A 14,171-nucleotide genomic window follows, 5' to 3' on the forward strand; every position below is an offset into this window, starting at 1 on the left:
AGAGTTTCTTTCAAAACTTGCCTTTCAAAAAAAGGTTTCCTTACATTCTAGTAGAAAGAGACCTCTCTTAGGTATAATAGTAAATATTGTTAAGATCTGTAGGATAGGAAGGCAGAGCTGTCCCTGGAGACTAGGGACTCCCTGATGGCTGGCTTGGGTCCAAGTTCCCCAGTAGCCTTGCCAAACCTTCCTTAGACATTGAGGCAGTCTGGAGGGCTTCCTCCCCAGCTTTCCGTCCCTCTTCCCTCTCTGTCATGGTTCTCCCAGCCCTGTTCACCTCCTGCCTCACTCTCCCTCACAGGTGTTTCCTCTAATAGGGTCCACATTTCGTTTAATTCCATTTTGGTGCCTGCTTCTCTGAGCACCCAGACTAACACACATGTAAGCAATAAAATAGTTTTCATGTCTGCATGTCTACCTGGCTTAAATCCATACTATTGATACATTCAATCTCTCTCTCTCTCTTTCATAATGTTTGTAGTATCTTCTAATTATAAAAGCAACACATGTTCATTAGACAAAATACAAGAAAGCATTTATGGCTTGTATTCTTTTGTGCCTCATTTTTCTTCCTGATCCTGAGAACCCAATAACAGTGGAAAATTATTTGGGTCATAAAAATCTGTCCTCCCCTGGCATGCCTTGGGAGCCACATTCGAAAGTCCATCCTCACAAGTTATTGACAAAATAAACTAGTCATTCATTCCCCAGCTGCCTGGAGTGTGGAGAATGTTGCCAGCAGAGGGCTCATAGATGAAGAGAGACATCTAGTTCCCAGCTAAAATTTATAAAAGTTACGAGAAGGAGAAGATAATTTTAGTAAGGAGCTGGAAAATCAGCACTTTGATACACCTATGGGCCAAGCATCCTGGAGGGTTACTGACAATAAGATCAAGAACTTTCCTTGCTGGGCATACTCCTTGGCCCAGCAATGCCACTTAAATGAACTTATCCCCCAGAACTAATTAAGGATGTACACAGATATTAGCTACCAAGCTGTTTATTCAGTTATTCAGTACATTCAGTTAAGAAACAACCTAAATCCCTAATTACATGAGGGTCTGTTGAGTAATGCTCACCACGGAATACCTCGTGGCCATTATAATAAATAAGCTGGCCTGGGCTTTATTGACATGAGAGCTACTTCATATAAAGGGCCGACTGACGGTTATGAAACAGTATGTATAATAGGCTTCTAATTTTTTTTTTTATCATTATATAAACGCATAGAGGGAGATGGTGGACTGCGAGAGAAGTGACCGTCAGGAAAAGGGGAATTTGGACACAGACACCCGGACGAGCGCCACGTGACCGCTGAGGCACAGACGGGAGTTACCCTGCCTGAAGCCGAGGAATGCCCGGCATTGCTAGCAACCAGCAGAAGCCAGGGGGAAAGTATTTGGTAACCAAACTGATGGAATTTGAAAGAACTGGGAGTTTTCTGAAGAAGGTGTCTTCATCAAGAGGACAGGGTGGTGGAATCGAAATACCGTGGGCTCGCCCCCCTCTCACGAGCCACTCGAATCGCAACTAACTGCCGAACAATCATTGATAGCAAAGATTGGAACCTACCAAAAATGATATGCTACATCCAAAGACACAAAGAAGAAACCCAACGAGATGGCAGGAGGGGCGCACTCGCGATATAATCAAATCCCATACCCCCAGGTGGGCGACCCACAAACTGGAGAACAATTATATCGCAGAAGCTCTCCCACAGGAGTGAGAGCTCTGAGCCCCATGCCAGGCTCCCCAGCCTGGGGGTCTGGCCTCGGGAGGAGGCGCCCCCAGAGCATTTGGCTTTGAAGGCCATTGGGGCTTGAGTGCAGGAGCCACGCAGGGCCGGGGGGAACAGAGACTCCTCCACTCGCGGAGGGCGCACACAAGGTTTCACGTGCACCGGGACCCAGGGCAAAGCAAAGCCTGGGCCAGACCTACCTGCGGGTCCTGGAGGGTCTCCGGGGGAGGCGGGGGTCGGCTGTGGCTCACTGTGGGAGCGAGGGCACTGGAGGCGCAGGTCCTGGGGGAAGAGTCCTCCGCGTGAACGCTCCTGGAGGCGGCCATTTTGGTTTGGGTTTTTTTTTTTTTTTTTTGGCCCTGCCGTGCTGCATGTGGGATCTTAGTTCCCTGACCAGGACCCGCACCCCCTGCGTTGGAAGAGCAGAGTCTGAATCACTGGACTACCAGGGAAGTCCCTGGAGGATACCATGGGGGCACCAAGAGCCGGCCCTGGCAGGTTCCAGGGCTAGGGCGCCTCAGGCCAAACAAGTAACAGGGCGGGAACGCAGCCCCACCCATCAGTGGACAGGCTGAGCCCACACCCACCTCTAGGCATGGCCCTGCCCACCAGAGGGCCAAGACCCGCCGGTGGGCAGGCACCGCCCCACCCACCAGGAAGTCTGCGCGAGCCACTTAGACTAGCAGGCGGCAGACACCAGAAGCGAAGAAGCCACGATTCAGCAGCCTGCGGAATCGAGTCTGAAAACGCAGATCGGAACCTACCCTGGGACCAGCTGGTCCGTGAACCTTGGGCGACAAGAGGGGAGTGTACTTGCTGGGACACATAGGACGTCCCCGACAGAGGGCCACTTCTCCAAGGTCAAGAAACGTAACTAACCTTCCACATATATAAAAATATAAATAGAAATTTAGACAAAATGAGAGGAATATGTTCCAAAGGAACAAGATAAAACCCCAGAAGAAAAACTAAGTGACGTGGAGATAGGCAATCTACCCGAGAAAGAGTTCAGAGTAACAATCGTAAAGATGATACAAGAGGGAAGAGATATGGGAACATATGTATATATATAACTGATTCATTTTGTTGTAAAGCAGAAACTAACACACCATTGTAAAGAAATTATACTCCAATAAAGATGTTAAAAAATAAAAAAAAAGATGATACAAGAACTCGGGAAAAGAATGGACGTACAGAGCGAGTATTTATATAAATGCAGAGGAAACACCTGGAAAATTATATACCAAAATACTAACAGTGATTATCTCTACAGAGTGGTGAGTGGGATTAGGTAGGATTTTAATTCCATTATTTTTTTATTTTATGTATTTATTGAATGCTTTATAGAAAATACATATTTACTGTATCATTGAAAGACCAACAAAAGTATTTTTAAAAATAAATGTCTCTAGTTGTCCTCAATTATGAAATTTGTTGATGAACATATTGCAAAATTGTTATTTTTTTCTGATTAAAGTAACCCAACTCTCAAATAATACCTATTTCGGAGATAGTACCACAGCCTTCCTCTCCATATATTTATATTTACCTCTCATATGTATCTAGGTGGAGAAAATATTTTAAGGGAGAAAAATAAATTCGTGGCTCTCACACAAAAGCCACTTCCACACTTGTTATATTACTCTCAGTGTGGGCTGCTGTTCATTTTCAACTTTTTTATAATAAATATCCAAACAGTGGCCTCGATCCTTTATCAATTAATCAAACTAATAAATGTGTCTAATTACATTTTTGTGTGATATGCAGTATATGATTTCAGTTAAATATTCAAAGGAAACAGTGTTTAAGTTTGTAAAGTCATCTCCAAACTCTTATTATGTCGTTTTGCACTTAAAAAAAAAAGTTTTACAGAAGCGTTTTTTCTTCATTTCCACTGAGAGTTGTAACTCGCCTCCCCGCGCCCTCCTCCCCAGATTCCTACTATGCTAAGGAGGTAAGCTAGGGTACCAATGCCTTTTCATGGCCTTTCCTAGGTTTATTTAATTTAGATGCTATGCCAAACACCTGTCTGGCTTTCCTTAAGGGCCAAAGCGGAGTATTTTATTGATACCCCTGTGTGGGTGGATCTATTGGATTCCTTCAATTCTGCTGCCCTGGGGTAGCGATGCAGGTGAAGTTACACTTTCAGGAGGAGATGGGTGCCCTTGCCAGCATCCTCATTAACGCTATTTCTCCATTTTCCCCTGGCTTACCCACACACCTCACTTCTGTGTCCTAATGGTTACAGAGGTGAAATTAAAAAATCATGTGTGAATGCAACCTGTAACTTACCCCTTCTCTGAGAAGCAGGGACAATGGTACATCTAAAGGAGATTTTACTCTTAAGCTTTCAGATTGCTCCTCTACATTCTTGAATGCTGGATGAACAAGTGATTACAGTTGCTTTTTCCAAGTGCAGAGCTGGTGTGTGGCAAGGCTGCCATAGCAGGCTGGGGACCAGGCGCTTTGGACTCCGACCCTGCCACCTCAGACCCAAGGCACCCTTGGGAGCACCAGCAATCAGCAGAGAGACTGGGCATCAAGATACCTGGGACGTCCTGGGAAGAGATGAGCACCACACCCACGTGTGTGAGATGCTTGGGGTTGACTGATTGGTACCTAAATCATAAGAGGAGAAACAAACAGTTTCTGGTGCTACTTAAAGGGAACTGATAAACATTGTGCATATAAAATCAGAGCATCTCCACCATGGCATGGTAACTAGAAAACAAGGATCCAGACTTTGTCTGTCTGCCTTTCCCTTTTATTTATTTAACAATACTATTGTTTTCGTTTTTAGAGCTTCTAGCTAAAAACAGAGCAGAAAGGCTTCTTCGTAAAAACAAAAAACCAAAAACCAAACTCATTACAATTTTCCATATCCTACTTTTCTAGATTGTTCAAAATCCCCTTTCATCACAAAAATTCTTCTGCAAACAGTAAACACATAAGATCTTTTAGACATTCATTCCTCTTGATTTCCTCCTTAGAAGCATTACATTTTCAATCACATTTTTAAAAATCGCTAACATCCTAACAACCAACTGAAATAAAACATATCGTTAAAAAAAATTGGGTGTTTTGTTTGTAGTACGGCATTTACTTTACAATGCACATATTAGGTCAAATTGTAAGAACAAAAGCATCTTTCCCCACGTGGAGCTCCCACAGAGTATGCACATGGTTTATTCTCAACTCAATAAGCTCTTTCGACCAGCTTTCATATACCTTCCATACCAAAAGGCATACCTACCACTATGGCTTGGAGTGACTTAAAAAGAAAAGTTGAAGCATATCATTAAGAAAAATGCTGCAAGACGTGTCTATGAAAAGGACTGCAGTTGTTAAGGCAAGGGGTGTACGGCCTTCTACAGGCTGCGTGGGTAATGCCTGGCCTCACCCGGAGAGGAAGTCCCCATTTTGGAAAGCAGTTAGCTCACACTCGTTTTGGGTTTGTTCTCTTTGGAGCACTCCTAGCTTTAATGTTCTTCTTGGGGCTGGCTGGTTTGGGGGCAGGCGGCTTCCCCTTGGGTTTCGGGGCATTACTGCGGCTGGTGCGCCCCGCTGTGCGCTTCTTGTCCTGGATTGTCCTCTGTTGTTCCTGCAGCCTCTCTTCCCACTGCTGGGAGGCAACGTGTACACATGACTGTCAAGTACATCTCACCCCTTTATGCTCTTAAACTAATATCCAAAATAATGCAGACTTTCACTGTAATATATTCATCAAGACATCCAAGATTATAATAGCTACTCTACCCTACGATGGTGAGCATGTATCCTGTACCAGATGCTTTGGAAAGCGCTGAGTATATGGTGACATCTTGACAAGCAATCATTTCGTTGAAACAACAGCCCTTCTAGGTGGACACCATTGTCGTGACCCGGAAACAAGCACAGTGATATTATTTGCAGAAAGTCACACAGCCGACAAATGTCAGAGCTGGAATTCAAATTCACCAGTCTGACTCCAGAGCCCAAGGCCCTAGCTCATGCAACTTTTCCCATAGGCCCTCTCATGCAACTTTCCTATACAGCAAAGCCTTCTAAAAAACGTTTTACCAAGGCTAAAATCAGAAATTTTTCAGCTACACTAGAAAGTCAGGGTTTCTTATCACACTTATGGGTTCACCTAACTCTCTTACATCCGAAGGAAGTTAGAAGCTCCACCCACAACCAGTAATCCACTCAAGTGTTAGCTACCCAGAGCCAATGAGAAATGAGTCATTCTAGATAGTCAAGTCTCCTGGATAGAAAAGGATTTACTCTTTAAATATGAAAATGTGTAAGAAAAAAATGAAAAAGCGAGTCCACTTGAATAGACATTACTTTTCATTATAACACATAAGTCCCTACTTTGTTAGAGTATATTTCAATTAGCAAAATATTTGAACATGACCATAGGCCAGGCAGTGGAAATACAGTGAAATGAAAAACACTGTCCCCACCCTCCTAGGGCACAACTCTAGTCTGTTCTAAAATAATAAACTCATTACTGTATGTTGTTATGAGTATATTTTCATATTCTTAAGTTGGAGTATTTGCTGTCAACGTGAATGACCCAAACAGCTATGATTCTTGAAAGCTTTCTTTCCTCTCAACAATGTCAGGTTTTTATGGTAGCCTTGCTTTCTAGATCAAGTCATCTAATCTACTGCAGTTTTGGGAACCAGATAACCAATCTTGCTAGAATTTTCTGTCCAGTAAGACCAAGCGTGCTCCTGAGCAGCTCATGAATGTTTAGCTCAGATGCAAGAGCAGTGTTTGGGTCTGTTATTCAGAAATGCACTCAGTAGGAGAGGCTGTGTTGAAACTACCTTCTCCAAAAATCAGTATTAATATACACTCTCCCCTTGCCCAGGACTTTTTATTCCTGCAAAGTAAGAGAACACAGGCAGTAGCAGTATCTTTTGTGAATGTGGAAACACAAATTCTCCTGCATATATCTAAATATATTTTCAGGAGAAGGGATGCTTTAAAAATTCCATCCCAATGACCTGATTTATTTAGTTCTGGAATGATTTCACATGTCTGGGCAAAAAATTATTCTAACTCCTCTGAGTTGCCAATATTTCTATGACGTTGCTACTAAAATTATGGGTCTGGCCACAAAAGTATTACTCTGTGTATATGATTTATTTTGACAAAAGTCTTAAAATTATTTTAAATACAGGGAAAGATTCTGCTTTATAGAGTGATAGGGTGATTTTTAAAACTAGGTATTCACACCCCTACATGTATATGTCTGTATTAATCCCACTGGATATTAATTCTGTTCAAGTATTTGACTGTTTGCTAAAACAACCAAAAAACGAATTTAATCTGGAAATAACCAGTAGATCAGTATTGAATGCAACCGAATCACCTTTGAAGCTAAAGAGAAATTTATGGTAGACACTCCAAGTGAGAAAAATTATTCTCTCAACTACCTATTCAAAAGAAGACAAATACTGCTGCTATTGTCGGCTCCTATGATAGCCTGGAGCTGAAAGAATGTGAAGAATTCCCAAATTCTATAGAATTTCTTTACATGCATTCAAATCCATATTCCTAGTATTGCTAATTATACTTACTATGGATCTTTTACTAAGTTGATCTCTCCATTTTTCAACTAAACAATTTTCAAGAAGCATCATCCTGAAAAAAAGGAATTTATCTTAATAAGCAATACTTATTATGAAAGTAAGAAGTTCAAAAATACAAAAAATTGTAAAAAACAAAATTCTTCACTAACTGTTAACCCCACAATTCCCCATTTATATTTTATTGATATTTCATTTCATTCTTCCTTGTACCTATATATATTTTTAGATCACACTGTATATTTAGATCACACTGTATATTTCCTTTTAGCATTGTATGCATTTTCTGATATAATTGAATAATTCAAAAAATATAACTTTCATAACCATATAAATTATAACTATGGATAGCCATAATATATTTAACTATTTCTCCACTATCGAACCTCCTCTTTTGCTTAGCTATTATTATTAGCATTGCATTGAATATCGCTAGTGTGCACTGGCTAGTTATATCCTTAAGATAGATTTCCGAATGTAGAAATCTGGGTCAGAGTATGTATTTTTTTCTTAAGGTTTTCAATGCATAGTGCTAAGTTATTTTCAAAATGGCTGAACTTTCATTTAATTCACCAACACTAAGACTAGGTAAAAATGGAATCTTGTTTTTATTTGGGCTGCAGAATTAGGAGATAAATATTTTAATGTTTATTTACTACTTGTACTTCTGCAACTTTGTATAGATTTACAGATGTACACGTATTTCTATATTGTAGTCTTAATGTTTTAAATATTCATTTATATGAACTTTTTATAGAGTAAGATTACTATTCTTTTGTCATACCTGTTGCAAGTACTTTTTGTCTTTCTCTTTTTGATTTTTATGTACACAATAGTGTCATCAAATATGTGCATTGACATTTTCCCTCGTAATTTCTTACATTACTTTTATGTTTACAAACCACTTTGCTTTTCAGATAGCATACATTTATTTACCGACCTTTATCCTTTTTGATTAGGTTTTTAAACTAGTTACCTCTTTAACCCATTTGAAATTTATTTTAGAGTACAAAGTGAAAATGCATACTATTTTTCCAAGTAAAGCTATTTGCAACATTTAGTAAATAATAGTTTCATTTCTATTGATTTGCCATATTTCCTTCATGATACAAGTTCTTGTATGAATTATAATCTGTTGCAAGACTTTTTCCTCTGCTCTATTTATCTACACATCTACTGTTGCTCCGCATGGTTTGAACTAGCTTTATCCTACTCTTGTTGTCTCATAAGGCACATTTCCTCTCATCCCTCTTATTTTCAGAACCTCCTTTACATGCCCTTACCAGTTTATTCTTCCAAATGATCATTAGCATTATTTGTGAAGACATAAATCTCAATCATCCAGAAAATTTTTACTAGGATTTTGATCAGAATTACACTGTCTATAAATTAATGGGAAAATGACACGAAGGCTGTTATTTAACTCATGTATAATCCATTCACCTGTGCAGAGACCCGGCACATCCCCAGAACTGCTTCTAGTACTGGAGCGGATGCAAAAGTCATACAAGAGACCAGCCCAGAAATATTCATTCAACATTCATTCACTCAATGTCTTTAGAAAGACAAGATATAAGCCGCAAAACAGCTTTAAAACCAAGAACGCAAGGAATTTTGAAGAGGGTACTAAGTACTGATAGACTCCAGAACAAGAAAGCATTCAAGTGAAGTCAGTTTCAAAAGGTGTTTTTTTTGTTTTTGTTTTTTTCAGAAATAGAATCTTGAGCTGTATCCAGAAGAAACAGGTGAGCATTATTAATGGCAGAGAATCAAAGGGAAGACTTTTTATATAAAGATTAGTAGTTCTGCTGGAGAAATAGATTGCAGCAAGTTATGGGACTCAGTCTGGAACCTGCACTGAAGTGTTTGATTTTTATATTTTAAGGACTTGTTATATTATAAGGATAAATAAAAAGATGCTAAGGAAAGATGTGTGGGGAGACACCTTCAGCTAGAGATACGCGTATAATAGATGTGTGTGAGTGTGCACGTGTGTGTACGTGTGTGTGTATGTAACACTCCAACCAACAAATGTTGTAAATTCAGTGTAAAGAAAATGTGTGGAAGTATAGTCTCAAATGGCCATTTTCCTTTGATTTGTAAGTTATTAAAGAGACCTTAAGAAAATTCAGTATTTGCCACACTAAGATTGATTTGAAAAGAATTGGTTTTACTCAAAGTAATATATTTGTCTATAAGTTTTTAAAATCAGGTAATGAATTCTGAAATTGATTTTTAAAGAGTCCACTCAAATATATTTCCATTTTTCCTTAATTCTATGAAGAATTAATCGATATTTAGGAGATACGATATCCTAACCAAGGCATCTATTCAAACTGATTTTTCAAAAAGCTAGAGCCGTTTTTTTTTCTTCCTTTTTAAACCACGATTAAGTGGAATTTTATGTTTTTCCTAGGCAGTGTGTAATTTTTTTCTGCCCGTCTGTGCCTACCGTGAGCGCCACTCATAACACATGATGAGAACATCTTGGTGGGGCAGGATGTGAGGACACTGGCAGGATGAATTCGTAATGAGTGGGACTTGAGTTCGAGGGATGGGTGATGAGGACTTGAAGATCTCTTTCACATCCACTACTGTAGTTACTTCATTACAGCCACTCCTCTGCACAGCTTTTATTTTGGCATGAATGACTGCAATTGAAAAATCGATATGTGTTATTGAAGCTTTGCAGAAAAATATGGATGGTTTATTCCTGCCAACTCCTGAGTCTCTCTTAAAGAATCACTCCTGTAATTATGGTCATGTCCAAGCTGCCCGAATGCAGGCAAAAAAGCCCACACAATCGTGTGCTAAATGTAAGGCCTCGCATATTGTCAACAATGTCTTAAAAGTTCTGAATCATGCTGCAAGACGGAAAAGTAAATTCACAAGCAGGCTTAGTGTGGGATCTGTCTTTGGGTCAGTGACTGCTCCACAATGGACCACAGATAGGGTTTGAATAGAGAATCCCATGGATCCTTCTCAGCCCTAAAATTCTATAATTCTATGATTAGGGGTTTTTGGGGGGCCAGAAACATATCAGGAAATTTAGTTACATAGAATGTCGATAAAATTTTATAGAAACAATACTTGCTTCTACTCTGTCATGTAATGATTTGAAGTGAGAATCATATATTCTCAGATTCAGAAGCCACCTGAAAGTTTGTATGGTTCAATCACCCATCTGCTGCTTGAACTCGCTCTGCTCCAGAGGAAGTTATTACAGTCATAACATTTTTGCACCGGAAGGAGTCTCTGAAGACTACTGTTCTCAATCCTTTAATTTCCCAAACTGCCCAAGCAGGGTCCATGGTGGGTAGAGGTAGAACTGTTATTACAGATGGCTGGTAATATCACTGTCTCTGATCCTGCTTTCAATTCTGACTCTTTTGGTCCCTTGCTATCTATTACTGCCTGCAGTGGAGTTGTAATCAGCCGAGGGTGGCTCTGTCTTGGATTCCATCCTAGGAAGGTGGTTTATGAAGGAGCTAAAGAATGTAAATAGAAAATAGTTTCATTATCAAAGTGGTTCTGAAGCAATGATTCCCCAGAGAACAGCATGACAGTGAAACTCAGACTGGACAACTAAGTAACTAAGGCTGGATAGTGTCAGATGAGGGACTTTGTGGATCAGATTACGATGATATCTACATAGAACAGGTTTAAAATAACAACAACAAAAAGCTACTAGAAAAGATAGTGTACTTTTTTTTTGGTTGAATTATGCACTTCGGCTATGTGTGATTTGAAAATCCGACAACCTAAATAAGAGGTTATTTTTTCAGACTTTTATAGTGCCATGGTCTTCCTGCTTTTATGTGGGTTGTATAATATAAAGGTTCTTATGATATAAAATTTCAGTTTGAAATATGGAAAGCTGAGTTAGCAAATAAAATGAACAGTTTTCCCCAGTTTCTGTTATTTCAGTAGAAATAATTTAAGAAATGCAAAAAAAAAAAAACCCAGAAAATAGCCCAAAAAGATATTTTAAAGGAACACATTTTTAATTAAATTTACTTTCAAATGATGATAGCAGAATTAAATTTGCTGAAAACATTCAAAGTAGCATGATTGACTTATTCTCTGAAGAAAGTGCTGTCTGAGTCTTTCTAATAAGAGAAGAGGGCATTTAAGCTATGCCGATACTTACAGCCACAGGGTCTTGTGATTAACATATTCCCACAATTTCTTTAAGGTGTTTAATATTTGTAGCTGTTTATAGGTAAAAAGATACATGTGCAGATCTTAATTCCTGGGTCTCTGGGCCTCAGGTCAAATCCGTGGATCGTCACCCATCCTTCCTGCAGCAGTGAAATCCTGAGAAAAGTGAGGTGCTCTCCCGGCTGACAGCACTTCTCACCAGGACGTGTAGGATGAGGAATCACACTAATTCACACCACCGTTCTCACCTGGGTGCTTTACCCAGAAAAGCAAGACGTTTTTACAGTTGTTATTGTGCCACCTAGAGCCCACATGATTAACTAGAAAAATCCCTCTTCGTCACTTCATGACTAGCAGACCTGGCTTTGTCATGTGCCAAGTCCCCAACCCAATGGTTTCAGCAGATGATTTACCGTAACTGTAGTTTTTGCTCAGGTACGTCGCCAGGGTCGGCTTCACCTTTTTGCACTTGCACCGGTCTAAAGAAGACAAAAGAGAGACCAAAAATTGAAAAAAAAGATTCAGAAATCACTCTGGGGGGAAGAAAGAGAGGGAGCCTTGAGGACAAAGAACTCACCAGGGCTTAGGCGTTTACAGTCAATGTCAAGAGGCCTTTCCTGTACCATCATGTCTGGAGTGATGTCTATCCACTTAACGTCTGAAACACACACAGGGCCACATGGGTGTGGTCAGTGATTTGGTCTGTTCACCCAGCTGGAATAAGGAATCATCTGGAGACACTGACAACACAGCAGTGCACACACACACACACACACACACACACACACATCCTAAATGGTAAAAATTGTATGTGATTGTCAACTACTTCTTTCATATAGACTCTCTGGGCTTAGGAAAGAAGACTTTTGTCTGGGACTGCTTATCCAGAACAAATTGATGTGAAGGCACGTCCATTTAAACTGGCTGATAACATACAGTCAACCTGGATAAATTACATCCTTCCGCCCCAAACCTATTTTAAAATGTTGATTTTTCAAGTTGACAGTTTACACTGATCAGAATAACCCAAATATTTCCAAATCCCCACCTCACATTTTGCAGAAACAGTCCATAGGTACCCCAAACAAGCATAGCCCTGTATCATTTCTATAATTTAAGCAATGAATATGTTTTTTCTAAAACTCTGAATTAGAGAGGAGTTTCGATTTTTCCTCTTCATTTTACTTCTTCTCCTCCACGTTTTGGGCAATGCTCTGAGGTATAACTTCAGAGACTACACTAAAGCAACACCATAGTTTCTTTAAATGTGCAGCAACCTGGGTTAGGCATAAAAGGAGGCAAAAATATACTTAGGTTTTATTTCAAGAAGTGGATTTAAACCTGCTCCTTCTTCCTAGAAAAGCAGGAAAAAAGACCAAAGAGAAAAGAAGGAAGTGGTGGTTGAGCTCGAGTTGACTAAGATGCCACAGAGGTTGGCCCTGGGTCAAAGACTATGAAACAGATGTCACAGTTTTCCAGGGCAACTAAATTTACAAACTGCACTCCTGGTGGGGAGTGAGAACTAGTACTGTTTTTTCAGAAGAGCTTTCAAGAGCTAACATTAAATGAAGAATCCTGGTGGGAATATTTTAATAATTAAATGATAACACGTGAAGTACTTAAAGCTGGCTCAGATCCACCTTAAACCCTATACGCTTGTTTGCTACTGCTACTATCTTATTTTATTACTATAAAGGAAAATGTCCCCAATGGTCCCCTATCTAAGCAAAATCGCCCGCCCCTCCTTATGGGACATGGTGCTCCTTAGCTCCCAAAACTCCAGTAGAGAAAGCAGACTTTTCCCGAAATCAAGTCACAGCCCTTCCCACCTCCTCCAGCTCTCCTAAGTAGAATGGGGGGCTGCTCGACCACCCGTTGGCAGCTGTAGGTGTGGCCGTCGGGTTCTCACGTGGCAGCGACAGCCCAGGGTGCCTCGTCACCCCCCTCGGTCCTTCCCCGGGCCTCACCCTCCGGGAGGTCAGTGACGATGGCCTCGGGCGAGATGCACACGCCCCGGTCGTAGACAGGCAGCTCGTCGCAGGCCAGGCTCTCGGGCCAGCTGTGGTTGTACATCTTCATGAGGGGCTCGCAGTCGTCACGCGCGCGCTGGCACACCGACTTGCACGGCTTGATGGGGTCGTGCAGGAACTCCAGGGTGCAGATGGGCGCGTACATGGCGCAGAGGAAGAAGCGCAGCACGGCGCTGCAGTTCACGTCCACCAGCTCCTCGTACTGCTCGATGGCCAGGATGGCGTTCTCCTGCGTGCTGTGGTGCAGGTGGTTGGGCATCCGCGTGATGTTCCAGGGCATGTGCCGGCACATGGGGATGCGCACCGCCTCGCACGGCGCGCCGCGCACGCCCAGCGCCAGGCGCAGCCACAGGCAGAGCGCGGTCAGGATGGAGAGGAGCATGGCACTGCTCTCCCGCGCCTCCACCCCGACAGGCAGAACGGGCCCTTCTCTCCCCGTCCCCCTAGGCTTTCTCTCTCCCTTCCCGAAGGAGGAAGTCCTTTAGGGCACAGGGGATGTGCTCGTCCCAAACTCCCGTGGGCAGCAACGCTGGGCCGCGGGGGCCGGCTGGGAGTATACGCCGTCCGACGCGCACAGCACGAGTAGCACCAGCCCTCAGCCTCCGGGGCGTGAACCCGCCCTGGTAGCTCCAGCCCCCGGCCCGGCAGCTCCGAGCGCAGCCA

At 41.6% G+C, this 14,171-nt stretch overlaps 1 protein-coding gene across 1 annotated transcript; it reads right to left on the bottom strand.

Annotated features, from left to right (window-relative positions):
- Positions 1-3,158: 3,158 nt before the first annotated feature.
- SFRP4 (secreted frizzled related protein 4) lies at positions 3,159-14,171 on the bottom strand. The gene is made up of 6 exons (XM_082662262.1): positions 13,446-14,171; positions 12,056-12,136; positions 11,892-11,957; positions 9,770-9,968; positions 7,309-7,372; positions 3,159-5,360 (listed from the first exon to the last, which is right to left on the bottom strand). The coding sequence occupies exons 1-6, from the start codon at positions 13,888-13,890 to the stop codon at positions 5,175-5,177; spliced, it is 1,041 nt and encodes a 346-aa protein (XP_082518388.1). The 5' UTR covers positions 13,891-14,171; the 3' UTR covers positions 3,159-5,174.

Source organism: Grampus griseus (assembly GCF_964374135.1).
Source record: "Grampus griseus genome assembly, chromosome: 9".
Taxonomy (NCBI): Eukaryota; Metazoa; Chordata; class Mammalia; order Artiodactyla; family Delphinidae; genus Grampus; species Grampus griseus.

Bases quoted from the DNA above. Each gene is read 5' to 3' on its own strand.
- SFRP4 (XM_082662262.1), bottom strand. From the start codon at position 13,890: ATGCTCCTCTCCATCCTGACCGCGCTCTGCCTGTGGCTGCGCCTGGCG. The intron at 12,137-13,445 runs GTGAGGCCCGGG...TGTGTGTTTCAG, and splicing joins CGTCACTGACCTCCCGGAGG to ACGTTAAGTGGATAGACATC. The intron at 11,958-12,055 runs GTGAGTTCTTTG...TGTCTTCTTTAG, and splicing joins CTGTAAACGCCTAAGCCCTG to ACCGGTGCAAGTGCAAAAAG.